Source organism: Parasteatoda tepidariorum, chromosome 1 (assembly GCF_982258835.1).
Source record: "Parasteatoda tepidariorum strain Cologne lab strain chromosome 1, Ptep-v5.0, whole genome shotgun sequence".
NCBI lineage: Eukaryota > Metazoa > Arthropoda > Arachnida > Araneae > Theridiidae > Parasteatoda > Parasteatoda tepidariorum.
This window is the reverse complement of record NC_141755.1, coordinates 1,896,583-1,918,497: the sequence shown is the minus strand read 5'-3', so window position 1 is coordinate 1,918,497 and position 21,915 is coordinate 1,896,583. Positions and strand designations below refer to the sequence as shown.

At 31.5% G+C, this 21,915-nt stretch overlaps 1 protein-coding gene and 1 long non-coding RNA gene across 2 annotated transcripts; both read left to right on the top strand.

Moving 5' to 3' along the window:
* The first annotated feature begins 707 nt into the window (after positions 1–707).
* LOC139425415 (uncharacterized) lies at positions 708–7,475 on the top strand. The gene is made up of 3 exons (XR_015431671.1): positions 708–947; positions 4,352–4,522; positions 6,865–7,475. It is a non-coding gene; the product is annotated as an uncharacterized LOC139425415 (long non-coding RNA).
* Positions 7,476–8,595: 1,120 nt separating this feature from the next.
* LOC139425416 (uncharacterized) lies at positions 8,596–20,282 on the top strand. The gene is made up of 3 exons (XM_071180271.2): positions 8,596–8,735; positions 13,887–14,221; positions 19,947–20,282. The coding sequence occupies exons 2-3, from the start codon at positions 13,891–13,893 to the stop codon at positions 20,141–20,143; spliced, it is 528 nt and encodes a 175-aa protein (XP_071036372.2). The 5' UTR covers positions 8,596–8,735; positions 13,887–13,890; the 3' UTR covers positions 20,144–20,282.
* The last annotated feature ends 1,633 nt before the right edge of the window (positions 20,283–21,915 follow it).

Sequence of the window (21,915 nt, the reverse complement as noted above, 5' to 3'; positions counted from 1 at the left end):
GTAGCTTGGAAGTAACAGGTTCGAATCCGTGGCGCGTAAGGCAGATAAGCCTATCCGATTCTGACTCTTACATTATTAAACTCTACTTAATTAATCTTTATGTCAAATACCCTTCGGCTTAAATCATTACAAAGTTTTTCAATAACTTGTAGATCTTCGTCAATAACACATTTATTCAATATAATAAAACGTTTGCGTTTTAGGCAAGACCTGAAAAATTATACGGTACCTTATTTACATCGGACTAACGGCAATTTTCTGTGAACATCCCTGAGAATGATCCGAAGACATGCCATCGATCATCTGCAGAGATGCTTTGGTAACCCCACTACCTGTGAGCGGCATCGTGCACTTTACGGTAGAATAGTTTAACGAGGACCGATACCTCTCACCCTCGGTTCCTACACATAGTCATCCACCCGCTTACTGACTGCAGCCAGTGATGCTCGGTGTTCTACTGGGAACCAGTGTTTTTACGATCAGTCCTCTGTTGTATCCCAAAATTATAGACCATTTATGCAACTAATTACAATAAAAAATTCATACATAAAGATTCTAATCTGCAACAAACGTCTCTGAAGTCATCGAAGAACAAGAGTAATTGTTAAGGTAAAATATCACTGCTTATTTCGCTGAAATTCTTCAGTGATTTTGGGACACGAATCTGCGACCTTTCGCGCCGCAGGTCTGGACCTTAGTTTCTAGGCAGTCTGTAGTGAACTGGAGCATAGCCACACGAGCTCGTGATGTTTCTCAACATTGCATTTTAACTGAGCTAAAAAGTTAAGCATTGTAATAACGTGTAACCGGAATGTCATATTTGCGATTTATAACTAGAGTGAGAGGGTTCTAAACATAGTCGATTCGAATACACAAGTAAAAGAAGTTGAATAAACAGCTAGCTAATTCAATCCCCATTGAACTCGTTCTAATTAATTTTTTTAAAGGTAAGAACTTCTTACATTTTTCATATTTTTAATTTAATTAGTTTATTAATAGACTGATCTCTTTCTATAGAGTTGGTTAAAATTATCTTCCGCTGGAAATATATCGTTGCATCAAGAACTTTGTAATTTAAAACAGGAGGTTCAACTTGGATAAGTGCGTCTTTTGAAATGGGCTACTAAAACTTATTAAAAATTCAAACATTTTTAGTTTTTAACCTTGGTCATATGTTTGCGTGTTTAACACAAAATAAAACAATGAGATTATTATGAATGTTTTTTAAAACCTAGTCATTCCGAATTTCAGCAAGGAATATTTTATAATGAATCAAATCAAAAAACTAGACGCGTTATTGGTACCTAATGAATACTTAAGAGAAGAAAATACACACTATTTTTTAAATCTAACGAATTTATCTTTTTAGTTTATAACCGGCGTTAAACAGCTGATCCATAATTATCAATATTCAACTCCGTAGCCTTGTAAATTTGAACCCAGAAAATAACAGAACTTTTTGATGGAACTAATCCGTATTTCCGTTACAAGTTGAAGAGAATCACGAAAACGTTTCTCGGTTTGCCCGACAGCAAGGGGATTCTAACCCACTGAGGATATTTTACGTTCACACTGTGGTCGGTGCGAACCAGGATAAGAATTCGTAACAACCAGTTGGATTTGAACCTGTGTCCCCTCATTGGGAGTCTTTCTTGGAAAAAAAGTGGAATGATAAGCATCAGTTGAATCGCCAGTTTGTTTCCGGCCTCCACAATCAGTTTTCAGTTCATCTCTTTTTATTTCGATAGTCTTTTAGTTAATTTAATTTGCACCCTCTAATTAGTTTTAATGACAAAGATTGTAAAACTATAGAAAGGGCTGCACAAATCGTAATAAAAATATTTAGAGAGATCTCAGAACACTCTTTTCCCTAACATTTTTTAAACTGAAAAATGTTAAGAAGAAACTTATGCAAAAACAGTTAATAAAATATTATTTTATAGATAATCCTCGTTTTTTATTAGCAACTGTTTGTAAAAATAGCATAACTATCTGTAAAAACTTTTAAATGTAAGAAAAGAATAAGGGACCCAAACTTGTGTGACTGTTTAGGCTAAATTATTGGAACAATAGTTTCCAAATTAGGACTACCACATACATGGAGGGTCAAAGTGAATTCATGGATAGCAAAGAAAAAATGAATCGTTTGAACTAATAAGTGTATTAAAAGTGTTACCATGGTATAGTTAAGACCTATTTATTGGTTTACCTACCTCAAGATCCAACTTAAATTGGACAAACAACAAAGTTCTCCAGTGATATATCCTTTTTTGTCAAACTTAGTTTAGGGCATTGTTTTGAAATCGTACTCTCATTTGACTTAGTAGTTATGTTTAAGCAGGGCACTGAGCATATCTGATAGGGTTCCCCTAAAATTTTCCTTCAATTTAATAAAATAAAGTCGTTATGATTGCAACATAGTTTTTTGGAAATCTGATTCGATCAAAAGTTTTAAAGGGAGATTAGTTTAATTTTGCAAATTTTAGGTCATTTGATCTTTTAATAGGATTATCACTTAGTAAAATGATTCGATAGGTTCCAGGAAAACAAACTAAAAAGCTTAATTTGTTTTCTTAAGTGCACACATTCTTTTCTTGACTTTTTGTTATAGACAAATTATTTTGTTTCAAATTCAAATGTTCTGAAAACAAATATTTTAATAAAAAATTATATTCTTTAAATTATTTTTATTCATTTTATTAAGAGATATTTCTCTACATTGCACCGACACTATTTTTTCATCAAAATAAACATTTATATTAAATATACATTCAGAAATTGAATTCGCTTGTTGCATTTGAAATACGACTATAAAACAACATTCAGCAGCGAATTTTCCCTAAGTCTGCAAAAATCGTAGATTTTATTTTATTATTCTTCAAGATTTTAGCTTTTGTTTAATTTTTTAAAGGAAATATTTAAAAGAATTATTATTAAATCCAGAATAATGACGTCACGTGAAAATTATGATTTGAATCAATCGAAAAAATTCAACCGTTAAACAGTTAACAAATGTTAACGGTAAACGATAAACTTCTCAAAAGTTGAAAAAATTTGGAACAGGCTGATAATATTAAAGGAAGCTGATTATTAACCTTGTCGTATATAAACCGAATAATACAAAACTGCAAAATTATTCAAATGCGTATTTTTTTAAAAAAAAGAAAAAAGAATTTCTGTAATAAATGCTTAGAAATTAGTTTATTTGAACATTGAAAATATAAAAGGCTGTTATCTATTTTTTATATTTCAATGAAACGAAATAGGACTGAGATAGCCTGGTTAGTATGGCACTGGACACTCGTTCCTAGAACGGGAATTTGAAACCAGCCGACCGAAGGCTCCCCGTGTAATAAATGGTGATTGGTACGCGTTAAATATGTCTGGTCACAAAGTCATCCATGTTCCCATAACAAATTAAACCTTTGGGGGTACTGGATTGGAGATTGATTGTTCTCTAGTTCTAGTCAAAATTACGATCTGTGGATGAATGAATGGGTCCGCCATATAAACGGGTGCGACGTATTGGTGTGGCAGAAGTCTAATTCTTGGCCATAGATAGTGTCACTGGAAAAAAAGAACAGTCTCATCCCTAGTGCCTTAATGGCCAACTACAACAACAATAATGAAGGTAGGTAGATACTTTATTTACGTCACACTAGAGCTGAGCAATGGGCTATTTGGCGACGATCTGGGAAACATCCCTGAAGATGATTCGAAGATATGCCATCGCAATTTTGATCCTCTGCAGAGAGGATAGCTCCCCTGCTTTGGTAGCCCGACGACCTGTGCGACGGGCAAAGTCGAACACTTTGAGGTAGAACAGTTTAACGATACCGCGCACCCTTGATCTTAACTCAGTCTGATCAAAGTGGTCCCCCACCCGCTTACTGACTGACCGCAGCCAGTGATGCTTGACTTCAGTGTTCTAACGTGTCTTTACGATCAGTCCACTGCTAGACCAACAACAATGAAATGAAGTTTATAAAACCTTTGGCGATTCAAGTAAGCACATCAATAGAAGAGTTCCTAATTAAATCAAAAACTATTTCAGTACCTTGAGTAAGTAATGTAACAGCATTTTTGCAAATTCCGGATCTTTTACAGGCAATTCAATTAAAAATTGGGTCATAAAACATATTTAAATGTGCTGCACAGTTTAGACATTTTTTTAAAATAAAAATCCATATATAATAACAAAATTGATAGTATATATATATATATATATATATATATATATATATATATATATATATATATATATATATATATATATATATATATATATATATATATATATATATATATTAATTGTATATTTATTTCAATACATACTTCAAATTTTTTTCAGGAATACGATCGGACAATGCTCATGTTAGCACGAAATTTAATATTGATCACCGAAACTGCTTTTGTTGATTATGTTTTTGTGTTTGTAGACTTCATTATGCGATGTCTGCGATATCTAGAACAGCGTTTTCGATGCCCGGAGCTGATGAGGATTTTATATACTCTCTGTGTGGTAAAAACTCTTCGACTTTTTGCTTCTCTATTTTAAAAAAAAGGTTAGGGGTTGCAAAGGATAATTTTACCCTCGATTCTAAACGTCGGTCAAAAATCCCAACATCCGCCAGGCAAATTATGAATTTTTTCATATGTATAAATTTTTTTTTGTCTAATTACCAAAACTGAAAACAAATAAAATAAATCAAGTTACGATTTTCGTGGGAATGAAAACAAAAAAGAACTGCGTATGGCGTTGAAAATAACTGTACATTAAAAACAGTTATTAGAGAAATACATTTCTTTGTAAACGAATTTAGTTATTTTATTATGATTTGAAAAGCTGGAAAATGTTATTAAAAAATGAATGTTATTAGTCATAGGAAAAAATATTCTTTTTATTGTCATTTTATTCAAAAGAATTTTTTAAACGCAATCAAAATATTAAATAATGGATTAGTGATTAGATCTAAATATAATAGCAAATTTTAAAAATGTTAAAAAAAAAAAAGAATATATCATGCTAACTATATCTCAACATTCCGCAGATCGCCATTTGGAAACCGCTGCCCAAAAATGTTATATGAACTAAATGAAATTCTAAATAATATCGTGTCGAGTCGTGCCCATTTGTATAATTTAATACACGAAACGTCATGAAATTTTAACTACTCATTTTCAAGCTATTAAAAACTTATCAAGACAATACAATCATCAAATGTTTTAAAAGTTCAAAGATTGACAGTGTCAAAGCGAAGATTGCAACTTTTATGACTAAGCTTCCCCGCGGACTTTATAAACATTGATTTCTGTATTTTAACTGATTTTTTTTAATTGACGAAACATAGTAATTACTTAGCATAGTAAAAAGTGCAAAGTCTTTCTTTTTAATATACTTTTCTTCATGCTCTACTTCCACGCTTTTACGATGTGAGTAGTATTCTGCAAAAAAGGAGGTTAAATTTATTAACTTTTGTAAAAGTTTGCCACAAAGAATCTTATTCCAAGTCTTTAACTTTTTAACTCAATACACCCATCGCTTAAGCTATTGCTTTCACAAGCAATAGACTGGCCGAAAACTCAGGACTCGACTTAGACTAATTGGGCCCCTCTGCTTCACTACTCCAGTAATGAGAAATTTAACTTAATGGAGGCATTTGAATTTTTCACCTCATCATACATATATAACAAGAAAATTGACTGGAACTTAAAAGCTATAAAGTCCCCCCCCCTCCCTCCAATGGTCAGACGAATTATTTGTCCATTTTATTGATTTTCTGACAATTCTATGTCAATCATGGCGAATGCAGGCTTCTGATTGTTAACTTTGTCATCTAACTGCGAAAAATACATACGATATCCTTGCTGACTATAGGGAGGAATTCAGCTAAATTTTCGCAATGACGATGGCTTAAGCCAATCAACAGCCTGTATTTTTGTAAACACATCGCATTTTGCTATATGTAAAAATACAGGCTTTTGATTAGCCGAATGTGTTTATCGTCATTGCGAAAATTTGGCTGAATTCCACACTAGAAAGCCATGGATTTATGAAATATAGATTTTTTGTGTTCATACGATAGATTAATGAAGAAGCTAACATAATACTAGCGGATTTTGCACTGTACTGATATTTTGTTTAAAAATAAAGTTTATTAATGAAGGAAACCTAAAATAAAATTTTAATGCGATTTGGGACCCCCCTCTGATGTGGGCCCCGGGGCAACTGCCTTTGGCTATGCAGTGTTTTAACACATTGACTGCCGCGTCACCCAGATTCGGGTGACAGCAAAGTTTCTGATCGGGCCGTATTGGGATGACGCTTATTTGACTACTTGCGAAGGATATTCGTATGTATTTGTAAAGATATTTCGCACAAAGTAACAAAACAATTGAATTATTATAATAGTAATACAAAAATGATTTATTAGGAAAGTTATTTTGAGCCTCGTAAAAGCTTTCTTGCTCACTGCTATTTGACTCACTAAGAAATAAGTTTTCCATTTTTCTTTTCGAAATTTCATCGAATTAAGGTAAAGATTTTAAGTCTTACTCCTCTTTATTCTGCAAAGATTCAAACTGATTGATGTAAAGTAGCGAGATGAGAAACAGATGCGGACACAAATAAACATGATACCATGGAAACAAACGGAGCGAGATATTATTCTTGTGACCACCAGAGACTCGCATTATTAAAATATCGATGGGAGTACTTAGCAGAATACGCTTCGTACTCATGGCCTGAAGTGCGTGCGGCAGTCAACGTGTTAAAACAGAAACTTTAGAAGAGAAGCTTTCTTTTGCAGTCAATTCTTCTATGTTGTCTGGAAACATATTTTGATTTTTTAAAATTCTTTTTAGGATGTTTTGTTCTTCCCCTTTACTTTCACTCACCTAAATATTCGGCGGATTTTGGTGCGTAACCACCGGAGATTGTGTGTGACCAACAGAACGCGAATTGAACGCGATTGCCGAAACCATTATAATGAAATGGTTCGAAGACTAAGAGCTGTTATAAATCGAACAGAAATGATGTATCATGACGAGGACATTGGATCAAACGTGTTTAACCTATTTGTTCTTGCGTGGAAACTTTATTTGTTGGCAATTTCATTGATGAAATTCTTCATTTTTGAAGTAAGACGCGAATATGTTTTAAAGAAAGACTACATGCTGCAAGGAATGTTCGCAATCGATAACACCAACCCTTGAAGAGACCCTCCATAACTTTGCTTCTTCGGAAAACTTCTTCGTAAATGAGTATTATATTGCACTTGACAATTTTGAATGTTAAAGAATTGTAAAATTTTTTAGCAATGATTCAAGTTTTTAATTATTTTGCATTGATGCGATGCGTTTAAGTGTCTGAGCCAAGACTTGTTTTATAGATTAACTTCAACTTGTAATTCAAAAAATGTACAAATGTATTCATTGTGCATTAAATAAATTTAAACTTGTTATTTTAAATTTCTGATTTATCAGTTGTGTTGTTTTATTTGAAGTTCTAATGTTTTCTTACTATTGTCACTTTCTTCCATTGGGTACTTGCACTCCAAGATCACAAATACCCACACATGTAACCTATGACGTCAGAACAAGCCGATCTTTTATTAGCAAAATGACGTATTAAAGTTGAGCTAAGTTTCTCCACATAAGTTAGAATGTTAACTAACGTAAAGTTAAATACAACGTCGCATCGCCCATCGAATTTGTTGAAATCGAATTCTTTCTTGTCTACGTCTTTTACTTAAATTTATTATTTGTCTTTTATTTAAACAGCGATATATTTTTGCTTTGTGTACCCGGCAACTTCGATACATAATTAGTTCATTTGTGTTCGACAAGGCTTCATGCCTGTCTTTCTGTTAAGTGAGAAACATGATAGTGAAAGAATTGATTTTTTTTTATAGAATCTTTGTGAAAGAATATAGAATGAGCCGCTCAAGAGAATTGATATTTGACTGGTTTGACTTATTCTAAATCGAATGAAAAGAGCAGTTACTAACGTAAACAAATGCCACACGATTACGATACAATGTTGATAACTTTCGCTGGAATTTGCACAAATCAAACTTATCTAACAATCTTTCAGTTTTCCTAAATAATTTAGTGATGCAAAATTTTTTTATCCCATTATTATTTATCCAAAATTATCACTGTTATTTAGTTTTTAAGAATAAAGAATATAGGTAGGCTTTAAAAAACGTTCCATCGATTACGATTCAGCCTTGGTTACTAAGTTTCAACGTTCAATTAGTTAGCAACCAATAGGAAAACGTTTCTATTGGAATAGAAATGCGTGTTTCCATATGGAAATGGTGCAAATATATAGCTAGTTGTCGTTCATAGCCGCAAAATTACAACAATTTATTTCATTCAAAGATGAAGTTCAGACTCTAGCTCAGAGACATTTTTAGCTTAGATTATGCAGTTAATATCACTCACTTGTTTCACATGCTGAATAGAAACTATAACGAAAACATGTTTTGACCTCTAATAAATTTTACGGAACTCGGGGCTTGCTTTATCATGGTTAACGATTTCAGAGATTAAGCTCAAAACAATGTATCAAATTAACCATCATTTCATAAATAATAATTCCATGTTTTAACTTGTCTAAAATTCTTTTTTGAATTTATATGTTTTGAAATGCATTTCAAAATTATGCCGATTACTTTTCCTCAAGAAGTAATCTAAACTCGTTACAATATTTTTAACATTAAACTAATACGGTAAGTGTAATGCTTACGTAGTAGTAAGTGTAGTAGTACTTATCTAGTAAAAGTTTTCTTTTTAAACTGAACGGATTATTTTGTAAAGAAATATGTACACATGTAATTCTTTCATGACTACGTACACGTTTTTAATTAAGAGCGTCTCTGAGAGAAAAATGCATTTAAAATTTTAAAAACCTTTTTATACAAATATCATGAAGAGTGTAATAAAGATTTGATGAATTTTTCGGATTATATAGTTTGGTTAAAGTGTATTTCCGAGGCTCCCTTGATTTGGCAACAAATTTCAACTGTAAAAGTTTGCTGAAAATCAGTTTCTGGTTATGGTATTCTTTCTTGCTGCCACTGCTTTTAATGACGTTAATATCGGATTACCACAATTTCTATTTACAGTTGTGTGATTGGTTCTTGTTTTGTTTTCATATGTATATACATAGGCATGTTTTCAAATCGCCAAATATCAGAGCTGCCTCCGATTCCACTCTTTAACCACATCGGTTCAAATTCTTGTTCTTATCTTGTAGGAAAATAGATTTTTGAATGCTACCAATTGTTATTGAAAAGATAAGCTGTGCAGAATATGCCAGTATTGGCCATAATGAACGATCGCCTATTTCCATTAATAATACATCCAAATTCCAAAAAATTCCCCCTATATTTGTTTTTATTTACAAAAGTTGATTTTTCAGCTAATTGTGAAGCTTGCAAATTTCTTTTTGAAAAGGGTTAATATTTTAAGAAATACCCTTGTTTTGTATTATTAAATAATTTTAAACACATCGTTGAATTTTTGACACATATTTGAATAGAATGTGCTGCAAAATATTTTATTAGATTATAAAAATACTTTCGAAAATTTGACACCGGATATTTTAAAGATTGGATTGCCATGAGTGCATATGTTACCGTTAAAGTATGAAATCCGTTATTTTATAGAATAACTAGTTATTCAATGAAATAACTAATCGTGTCCGTTAAAGTGTAAAAAATTCTCTTGTATTTCATGGTTTAACTAGTTATTTCATAGAATAACGATCTGCAGCCCGTTAAAGTGTAAAATAATCTATAACTTAATGTTCAAAGAGAAAAGTCTAAAAAATGTTTAGAAATTCAAGCGAAAAAGATCAAATTAATGTCGGATAAATCTCATTCTGAAGCCTCTGTGGGGTTTATCGTCCGTATCCCAGTGCCTGAAGTTGACAGAGGAAAAGGTGATGCCAAATCTATTTTAGATATCATCATAAAAATAACCGAAGAAGAATTTTTCCAATTGGGCACAAGAAATGGCCGCATAAAACAATTATATTCTCGATCCCAGTTCAGTGTCTGAGAACAAAAATTAATTGAAATCGAAGAAGTGCAGGATGTAGAAATATCGCTCCGGTCGGTTGCTACAGCTCAAAGTTTAGGTACTGGTCAGGGATTTCAAAAATGTTCGTGTAAAACCCAGTGTGTCAACAAAAAATTTTTTTTGTTTTGTTTTAGAAATAATGTTCTTTGTAATTACAAGTGTCATTTTAGTAATCCTTGTTGTAACAAATGATTTTATGGTACGTTTCCATAGATACCATTTATACGCTGCATAAATTAGATAAATTGCTTCTTTTTCATTTCAATTGTCTATCATTAGTTTATTTATAGAATACCTAGTTATTTCATTTTAGATAAATTGTTTATTTTACACTTTAACTGTCTCTCATTAGTTAATTTATAGAATACCTAGTTATTTCACAGAATAAGTAGTTAAAGTGACAAATTAATAACATATTACACACTTTAACGGACACGATTAGTTATTTCATGGAATAACTAGGTATTCTATGAAATAACTGCATTATATACTTAAACGGTAACACATACAAATATTCATCTGTGCAAATATACATTGATAAATGTAATTCTACTGAATCTTAGTGGAATTTTTTTCTGAAAAATTTGAAAAATCCTTCATCACATCTCTGGTTTTAAGCTTAAGTGGCCATTTTTTCCGTATCCACACTTTTTCCCATATTAAGTTTTTGGCATACTAACAAATAGTTTTCGCATTATAGTATTTCTAGATACCATGACTATTTTTTTCCATTAATGGTAATTTTCTAATAATCAAAAACCGAATACGTCGTCCCTACCTTATCGCATAATCAAATAACCCGCTTATACCAATAAAATATAATGGAACCAAATCATTTTATATGAAACTAATGTTAAACTTCCCCGTTTGTTGTTTTTTGCCCCCACCTAATTGCATGAAGTGGTACGGAAATGGAAAAAAAAAATTGTTAATTTTTGAGAATTGTTTCACCAGTTAAAATGGAATTTCCCTTTTTCAGTTAAGATAAGGATACAATAGGTGGTCATTTCAATAGAAACTTCTTATTTATTCGTAGGTGTTTGGGGTAAAGTTGAAAAATTAATCAAATCTTGCTGCCAGTTTTATACATTGAAGTAAACGAAGGGGTTTCACCCCTCTGACGTACTTCACGCTCACACACATCATTTAGAATGTAAGAAAGAGTGATTTGTCTTGTGGTCAAAACTTGTGGTCCCCACTTGATGCATATTAGCTTTGATAAGAAAAAATTTCAAAAATCTGACACACTAGTGTTACAGAGTGTCTTTCTCTCAAATAGAATAATTGCTTAAATCAGGGTATAACTTTGAATTGGTTGCAAGTTAAAAGCAAAAAGGAATGATTTAAATTAATCGGAAAAAAGCAAAACAATAAATTTCAAAAAATCTTTAACTAAAATAGCGCATTAATTTGGAATTTCTCAAGTTTCGAAAATGTAAAACAAAAATTAAATAAAAATAAATAATTCTGAATGTGTTTGAAAGGAATACGAACAAGTCATGAAAAGTTTAGTAGAAATTAAAATGTCTAATTTTGATGAATTTAACGAGTATGTATATATATATATATATACAACAGTCTTAAATTATAGATTTTTTTGGTAGGAATCAAGTAATATTTTAGCACCTTTTCACTAACATTGATATATTTTATGTAACTTTAAATGATTTATGGTACTAGGGTAGAAATTTTCAATTATTGATCATGAAACTGATTTTATTTATTCAAAACGCTATACTTTGCATTAAATATCATTAAAAGGTAAAATTTTGCAAAAATTCAGTATTTAAGAATGAATCTCCCGTTTTAATCGAAATTGCATGGATTTGGCTGGAACCGATGGTGTTCCTAATTTCATACTGAAGAAAGAGTATGTGTGAAATACCATCATGCGGGCTTCTTTTAATAATTCTATGATATATATATATGGTAAATGGTAGCACACATTAAATTTCTGTCTGACGTGTTTAATATTTAAATGCTTTTATATTGTTTTGAAAGCCTGTTTGTATAATTTGTTAACGAAATAAAACGGAATGCAATCGTGGATGATTACTTAAATCTTATACAGCAATTGTCTTTTCTTAACTAGGAACGGACTATAATACATTTGGAAGGAAATCTATTTCCTAATAATAAAACCGAAACTGTGCGTGAAAATGTAAAGAGGAAAAGCTATTTTTGTACAATGCATTTTTCCCTATACATTATTTTCATTATTAATTTGCTATGATTTTAAGAATCTTAAAATATACGTGTTTTCGATCAGATTTTTTTAAAATCCTGAATTTTCTGAGAAATACTAAATATTAATCTAAAGAAATTTTCATTAGGAAAAAATGCGTTTTCACAGTGTTATTTCTTAAAAAGTTTCCGAGCGATTACACGTAAAAAGAATAAAGGAATGAAATCTTTACGAGGTGTAAAAATGTTTGTCAGTTTTTATTTTTTTGAACAGTCTACCTTTCTGTAGACGAACAAACTTTAAAAATTAAGTGCTAATGTTTGCGAAATGCAGTTATTTTCAGACTTAGAACATAAAAGATAATAGTATTACGGGGATTGATTTTTCTATCTCTTGAGTTGATCTTTTTTTATTTATTTCTAATGGCAAGGTAAATAACTATGCAAAAAACTAGTAAAAATACAGTAAAAAAAAATGATAGAACAGAATTGGCCCAAAGCATGACCTTATCATGACCTGCCAATAAAGCGCCTTTTCAGCGTTTCCTTTAAGAACTGCACATTGGCGTAGGTAGTGTCTATTCATAAGGTCATTAGAGTTACGGAGAGGACAGCAGGGACTTGAAAAGATTCGAATTGGGTGTAGGTGTACTGCCAGTTATGTCCAGTTAAAAGAAGAAACTGCTGAGAATTTTCATAAAATCTTCAAACCTCCAACTTTTCGATTTTATTCTGTCATGAATTTGGGATTCTAAATGCCAATTTAATGTTTGCTTGATAGAATGGAATTATAGTGGTGAGGATCTCCTTTGAAGAAGTCTCGAGTCCCTTTTTGCAAGGCCGCCAATCTGCTCGTTCTCAGAAATGCCGCAATTAGCAGGTATCCACTGAAGTATGACGTTTCATTTTTAGATACAACTGTCGCAAATGTTGCCGACAATGGGAGTTTCTCTTTCAATGACCGGCTGCTAATCACCTAAATTGTGGCCCGAGACTAAAAAAATACGCATACTTCAACCAATTCAGTCTTCAAAACCCAATAAGGGCTTAAGAGTTCTCCATCAAAAGCGATATTTTCCTGCTGGGGCATAAAAGGACAGTAAGTTGGAAGAAAAATTTCCCTCTGAATCAGGATTTTCATAAAAAGAGCCATTTGTGTATCTTTGCAACTACTCAGATATCTGAAGCACTTTAAAACATCTGAAGAGTTGTTTCTCTTCAAATAAGAAAAACAAGAAAACATCAGAGAAGATATAAAGTTTGTTTCAACTTGCACCCTATTCAGTGGATTAGAAGGCCTTGCTACCTTTTCAATGTCAGCTCAAAATTCTGCCTGAATTTTGAAATTTCTTATCTAATCTTTCTAACTTGACTTAATTCCTATCGAAGTGAGTGATTTACGAAATTTGGTATGCCTATCCTCAAAGTATATGTTGTGCCTAATATGAATCCACTGGTACATTTAAAAAGGTATGTAACTTTCAAATTTTTTTTATTTATTAAATTACGAAATTACTAAATAATCGTCATGATGTGTGATCTTAAATGAAGGCTTTGGAAACTTTATGTTCATACATTTTACTTTTTTAAAATACATCTGTCTTATATTTCAGCACAATGAGTGAATCTCTAAACGGAAGTAACTTATCCAAAGAAATTTCTTCCTCACTGAATACTTTAAGGGACAAAATAGAAGATTTAGAAATTAGAGTTGGCGATTTGCACACGAAGCAGTATGACGTAGAAAAAGATTTGGAGTCGATGAGAAGTGAATTACAATGTGAGTTTTCTCCACCCATATTAGAAGAGCCTTCCATTATACATTTTCCAGAAGATCCTCATAATGTTGATGAACTGAAACGAATTCTGGATTGCTTGGAAAAAGGACAAAAATCAATCATTGAGTCAAGTCAAGAACTGGCCAAACAAGCTCCTGATAGTAAAATAGGTAAAAAAAATTACGATATAAAAATAAGAAAATATTTTATTTGTAAAATAGTGTGTATCAGACAGGTGATTAATTTATAACTCTTGAAAAAGCAGAGCCACGCCATTTTTAAGAACGCTAAACCGTAAGAAAAACATTTTATGACAAATCATTTAAAGTCTACAAAAAAAGCAAGTTTAGATAAACCAAGAATAAATCAATGAGTTTCAAATGCTGAAAATTATTTTCAAAATATAATATATGACAATATATTATATTTTGAATATAAATAATATAATATAATATAATATAATATAATATAATATAATATAATATAATATAATATAATATAATATAATATAATATAATATAATATAATATAATATAATATAATTATGACAAGATCATACTTGTCCTTCTCCATAGTAGTAAATCTTGTCATCATTTGTTTGCAATTTGACGTTCTTAAATGACTTTTTCTGAGTTAACTCTTGGTTTCATCGACCAAGAGTCTGTGAATGACAGTCTGAGAGTTCGTGTTTTAAAAGTTAGTCTTCACTTAAAGGACCGGTAAGAAAAAAAACTGTATATCGAAGATCAGTAAGGTTAGTAATTTTGAATATAGGAATTATTTTTGTCTCTACAAAATTATAGTACTTTAATAAATGCTTAGTCAATTTCTTTCTGATCATTGAAATGACAATGAAAAATATTTTGGGTTTTCAGCTATTTAAATATATTTTCTTAATGTTTTTGCAAATATTAATCTGCGGACAGGCGATTAAGTAACAATGCTCTAGATCATTGATGCGCAAACTAGGGGTCGCGACCCCTGTGGGGGTCGCCAGAAGTTTTTTAGGGGTTGCCAAATTCTTATGAAATGCATTATGTACATATAAAGAGTGAAGCGCCGTCACACACTGTTTAATTGCAATTTCATGCTGTCTACTCTTTCTTTGACCGTAATGTGTAATGCTGTATATGTAAAGTGTGAAGACGCAAGTTTTTCACTCCGGTAGATAGCGCCCTCTTCGCGGTAATTCGCCAGTTTTACTGAAAAGCGCCTATTTGACTTGACGTTAACCGCAGGGAAAGGGCAAAAATTCGCTTTCGTGATCAGCCAATCAGATGGCGAGGTACGCGGTGTATCTAATAGTCAGAGTGAAGACGTGAAGTGTTCGCATGAAGTTGTAGCATGTAACAGTTGGCCTGCAATTGTTTTAGTTTATCCTCGAGTTTTATCATGTGACGTTGTGTATGCGGCATCTGCCAGATTAACTGTGACTGTGTATTAACTGTTTAGTTTTAGTTTCAGTTTGCATTTATGTTTAGTTTCAGTTTGTGTTTGTGTATCTCGTTAGGTTGTCATTAAATATGCTTGCGAGATGCTAGATCTTGCTCATTTATTTAATAAGTATTGAAGTAATACTTAACCACACAGTGTAATTTTGATTTTTTATATTTTTATCGGGCTTTGCTACTCTTTGTTATCAGGTATGTACTATCATTGGAGAAAGATCTCTGTTAATTTTATTGAATTTCTCGAAAAAAAATGATAAAATTTTATATATTATTTGTTTTAGTTTAAATAATTTAACCCCTATCTTCATAATGGATAAATGGGTAATACGTAGACCAGGTACATCTTCAGCTAACAAACGAACAAATACTGATGAGGAGTCGCCAAATACTGAACTAAATGCCCGATCTAAGGAAATAATAAAATACAATGAGGAATTTATTAAGTATGGTTTTACATTTTGTGTTGTTGATGATGAAGAACGCCCGATATGTGTCATTTGCAACGAAAAATTAGCAAATGAGAGCATGAAACCAGCTGAATTAAAAAGGCACCTGGAAACTAAACATAAAGAACTTCAAAATAAACATGCTGATTTTTTTCAAAGACGAGCTGAAAATCTGAAAATTCAAAGTGCACATTTAAAGAAATTTACAACAATACCTCAGAAAGCATTACGAGCTTCATTAGAAGTTTCTTATCTAATAGGAAAAACAATGAAACCCCATACAATTGGTGAATCCCTTATCCTTCCTGCAGCAACTAAGATGACATCAATTATGCATGGCGATAAATATGGAAATGAACTAAAAACAATACCATTATCAAGAGAAACCGTGTCTTTTCGGATTTCCTAAATGTCACGAAATATCGAGTCAGAAGTCATAAAACGCATACAAAATTCATCGGTATTTGCTTCACAACTGGACGAGTGCTACCTATATTACTAAAATGTCACAACTAATTACTTACGCTAGGTTTATTTTTAATGAAGATATTACAGAAACGTTTTTATGTTTCAAAAGTTTGGAAGGAAAAACAACTGGAGAAAAAATATTCGAAGTAATAAATGAATATTTTGAAACAAAGTCCCTTACCTGGGGAAACTGTGTTGCGGTTTGTACTGATGGTGCTGCAGCATTAACAGGTTCGAATAAAGGGCTCAGAGGCTTAATTCAGAAGGTGGCGAATCATATGGTATTTAATCACTGCATGATTCATCGACAAGCTCTTGTTGCAAAAGATATGGATGAAGAGTTGCACAACGTATTACAAGACGCTGTTAGTTCAATTAACTACATTAAATGCAACAGCCACAACAGCCGTCTCTTTTCAATACTTTGCAATGAGATGGGCTCAACGTATTAGAGATTACTGTTACACACAGAAGTCAGATGGCTTTCACATGGGAAAATACTACGACGGATATTTGATTTGAGAAATGAAGTGTACATGTTTTTAATCGAAAAGAAACATAGATTGGCAAGTTATTACATCAATGGAGTTTGGCTAGGGAAGCTGAGCTATTTAGTTGAAATTTTCGAAAAACTTAACGACTTAAATTTGAGCTTGCAGGGTGAGAATTCAACTATCATAACTGCAGTCAGTAAAATTCAAGCTTTTAAGAATAAGCTTAGTCTCTGTCAAACTGAACTGAATGAAAACAATACCGACATGTTCCATTGCTTTAACGATTTTATCAAGGAAAATAATATAGATATATTTACATTTAAAAACATCATTTCCAATCACATTGAAAAGTTAAAGAAAAAATTTTCGAGAAGATTCGAGGATTTTCCTGTAAACGATCTTGGTTGGATTCGTGATCCATTTTCCTTTGACATATGCAGTTCAACTCTTCAAATTAGTGAGAAAGAGCAATTGGTAGATCTAATTAGTAATTATACTCTTCGAAATCAATTTAAGACTCAGCCTTGCCAAAAAGTTTGGCTATCCGTGGAAAAACAATATCCCGTTTTATGCAAGAATGACATCAGAGTGTTAATACAATTTGCATCAACGTATTTATGTGAAACTGGATTTAGCAAACTAGTTTCAATAAGAACTAAATACCGCTCGCGTTTAAACCCTGAAGATGATATGCGAATTGCAATTAGCAACATACATCCAAACATCGATGAGATAATTAGAAACTTGCAGCCACATACATCTCATTAAAGGGCAATTTACTGATTTTTGTGTCATACAAAAAGTATTTTCTTAAAATTATAAATAAAATTAATATGAGTCAAATATGATGATGTTTTTATTCGATGAAACGAAAGAAATGCGCGAAATATACATCGTATTTGTGAGCATTTCTCTCTAGGGGTCGCCGAAAATTTTCTCTCTACAAAAGGGGTCGCAGTCGAAAAAAATTTGCGCACCACTGCTCTAGATGATCTATAAGTTAGAGAAGAAGCTTATTGATGAATGTAGTGTACTTCAGTGTTCAAAAGTGCTGTGAAGATAGACTTAAGCTAGAGTCACATTCCCGCCAAAAGTATAAATAATTGTTTCAGTATCGTAGTTCATCTAGCACTATTTATCCTAATTCTATTCTGTGTTTATGATACCATAGATCAGAGGTCACCTAAGTGGTCTATATGGACCCCCAGGGGTCTATTTAACAAAAGCGGGGGTCGATCTGAGACAGGGGGGTGAATGGGGGTCGATCCGAATCGGAAGGGTCGATTGTGGATCGAAAAAAAAAACAGTTCTCAATACGCAAATCACACATACCTAATTAAGTATGTAAAATTTGTGAATTTTTTTTTTATAATTGACTCAATATCAGTTTCTTTATAAAACATAAATTAATAAACGTATATTTATTGGGGTGAAACAAGTATTTACGTACCACCGCGCAGTGGCACAAACTCAGCGCAGTTTATAAGTCATATGCATATGTGCGCTTGTCCAAATGTCACGTGTGACGAGCATTGACGTTACAAATGCAAATATCATACGCAGTTTCAGCTACTATCTTTGCAAACTGTGTTGAATATTTGCAGTGTCATTATTAAAACTTTTATAGTTTTGGATAATTAGTTATTGTTTCGATAAAACCATTCGTTTGGTTTAGATATCAATTTTAATTATCAATGCACAAAAAAGAAGGTAAGCATTAATAATATGGATTAGTACAGCCCGCGACAAAACTACAGCACACTTTGTATTTTTTTACGAAAATTACGAAATTTACCAATTTTGACGAAAATTAAAATTGACCAATTTTGAAACCAATATAGCGAACCTTGCAAAAAAACACCAGGCACACCATCTTATTGATCAAGAAGCAGTAAACCTTTAGCTACTTTACTTATTATATCTACTTATGCATAATTACTTATTATTTAATAATAAGGTGTTTAAATTTCAATATTAATATATTTTTCATAAAACTATTGTTACACAATGTACTATTACTTTAATAAATGTTTAAAATCATAAAATAAATGCACAAACACAGTATCTAATAGAGTTTCATTTTAATTAACAGAAAATTACTTTTGTGGGGGTCGATGGAGATTTCGAAAAATTATATAGGGGTCGATGATCAAAAAAGTTTAGCGACCCCTGCCATAGATTTACCAGCTAATCTTGTTATAAAAACAAAATGTGGAAGGAAAAAAAATCATAAAAAAAATATTAAATCGATTGCAAAGCAAAACGAAAGAATTTCAGAATTCTAATCTAACATAGAATTATTTCTGCCTTTAGAATACTCAGAACAGATATGGTTTTCTCTCCCTGTGAATTTGAAAAAATTGTCAATTTAAAAAATCGTGCATTTTGTTTTGCAGCTCAAAAGATGTGTAAGGTTAAGTACCTTGAAATGAGTAGAAAAATAGATTGGGTGTAAGATGGAACATTCAAACATCAGTTCGAGAACGATTAACTATTAAACTTGCAGTAAAAATTACCATGCGAAACACTCTGCAGCCCACTGAAATGCAGCCACGAAGTCGAAATTTGATGTGCTGAAAGGGTCATTTTCCTTTATGAACTCGACATGAGTTTTGTTCGAAATCTTTTACAATTTTAAGTGCTTTTTTTTCATTTTTAGAGAGATCTTTAAGTTTTGGAGTTAGAGAGAAGTTTAAATTTTACTTTCAAGTTCATTTTATTATTTTTAAAATCCAGAAAATCGCTTATTTCATTTATGATTGACATATATTAACAAAATTTTATTTCATAAAAATATAATATTTAGATATAACAAAATAAAAAGGCTATTTTCTTTTTTTTAATATTGTTTTTTAATGAATGAGGCGCTTCCTAGTTATTACAAAAACTAATTATCAAGCAAATACTTTAAAAACTAATAAGTCTCAAACAACTTAAATTTAACGAATTAGGGATTGAATTGATCTTAAAAAGGATAAAAATAGTTTGCTCCGTGTTGAACTCAGTTCATAGTATTTTCTTTTTCTTTTCTTTAAGGAAGACAAATATTCAAAGATATCGAACATCATATATCCAATCGTTTGGAATATTTTAATATTGCTAAGAAGTTGATTGAAGGTCCCCTTGTTGAAGAACCTCCACCTCCTCCTCCTGAGGAAGAAAAATCAGATGAAAAGGCCAAAAAAAGCAAGAAAAAAAAGAAAAAAGCGTCTAAAAAGAAGAAACAAAAATGAAGAATGAAAGAAAACATAAAATGCAATTTTCATTGTTTGGTATTTAGCGATGCAATAAAATACACCGTTTTCATTCAATGAAACTTCTTTAAAGACAGAATTTTTTAATAAATATAATAGAGAAGTTAGTCTATGCACAACAAAGCATGTGTGACTGACGGTGATTATTCAGAGGGTGGCGAGCATAAAATTTTATTTTTTAGTTACAAATTTTAAGAGAAAGTAGACAGATATTTTTTAAGGAGTGATTCTTGATCTTTTTTTTTTTTTTTTTTGAAAATTCAGTTCTAGAAATTTTTCGTGATGTATCTGCCCAGTGAAGAAAAATTTTCTGAAAGAGAGAAGTCCTTCACACGGGTTACCATAAACGGGAAATCCGATCCTTAAAAGTCCGAATGGTACTTTTTTTGTCACTTTGCCCTCACTGCGTAGTTTATGTTCGTTCCTTCAGATTACTAAAGTTCTACACATAATTTATCATTTCTTTTTTCATCTGTCTAATTTTTACGATATTCATTTAAAATCTCACCATTACATGTTTTCTTTAACCGTCGGTTGGGGAACAAACTGCTTATAATTTGTAGGACAAAATGTTGTCATTTACATTGGCTGCATTGTAAGTCACATATTGATTTGGAATGGTGGATGGGTTTAGTACATATTCGAAGGTATTCATTCAACTCTTCACTTTCTTACTGGAACCAAAATTATTTACAATCTAAAACTGGTGTAAACTGTAGGCTATGACTTAGCTTAAATATAGTTGCGTTTTAAATATCACAACGGACACTTTCAGCTCTATATTTCTCGTAGAATATAACTTTTAATTTGCAATAAAAAAATCTTTATAAAAAGAAAACTAATGACTTAATTATTAACTAAATTTATTTAAAATTATTGCTTTTGTTATTCATGTCAGTAAAATCTGTATAGATATTCGTATGTTTCAAACCAATATGCATATGCAATAATAAGATAACGGATATAAAAACGTTAACTTTTTGTTGCTGCGTAACATTGCCTATCGTATTATAAACACATTTCATTCAACCAGTAGATTGCGGTTCATGAAGTGTACAAAAGGACTCACAAAAATAGGATTGTAGTTTTTACAGACTAGTGTCAAAATATAAAGGAATAATAAATGATGCGTAGGAAAAATTATTTGTAGAGCTATAACCAGGGGATCGTATAAAATGCAATTATTTTGAATTAAAATATTTCTTTCTTAAATAATAAAAATTTTGCATATTTTTTTTAGGTTAAACTTTGTACAATTTCTGCAAAATAACGCACGTTAAATATTTAAAAAAAATTCAATTTATTTAATAATGACAGTGATGGAACAAAATAAGGAAACTTTGACGGAAAGTTAAATGGATCGTGTCACAGTGAGTGGACGAAATGAGCTGTCAGCAAAGTGATCGTGATGGCGGTGTGAGCTGTCGGTGATATGAACACGGCCCTTTCTCAAGACCACTGAAAATATTAAAGACATTTGTTTCATTTTGTTCCTTAAAAAAAATTCATCGGATTTTTTAAAATTATTATAGCATTACTAATTTAATAAAAAAAATATTATAGCAATTTTTATCATAAATCACTGAAAGAGCGAAACATGAATTTCACTGATTTCCAAAACCCATTTTTTCTTAGTATAAAAATAAAGCTGTCGTCTGAACAAAAAATGTTAATTAAACGTTCAAGAGGTTTAGTTCAAAAAAGGGATCAATAACCCAATACTATATATAACTTGCTGAAAATTTCATAAT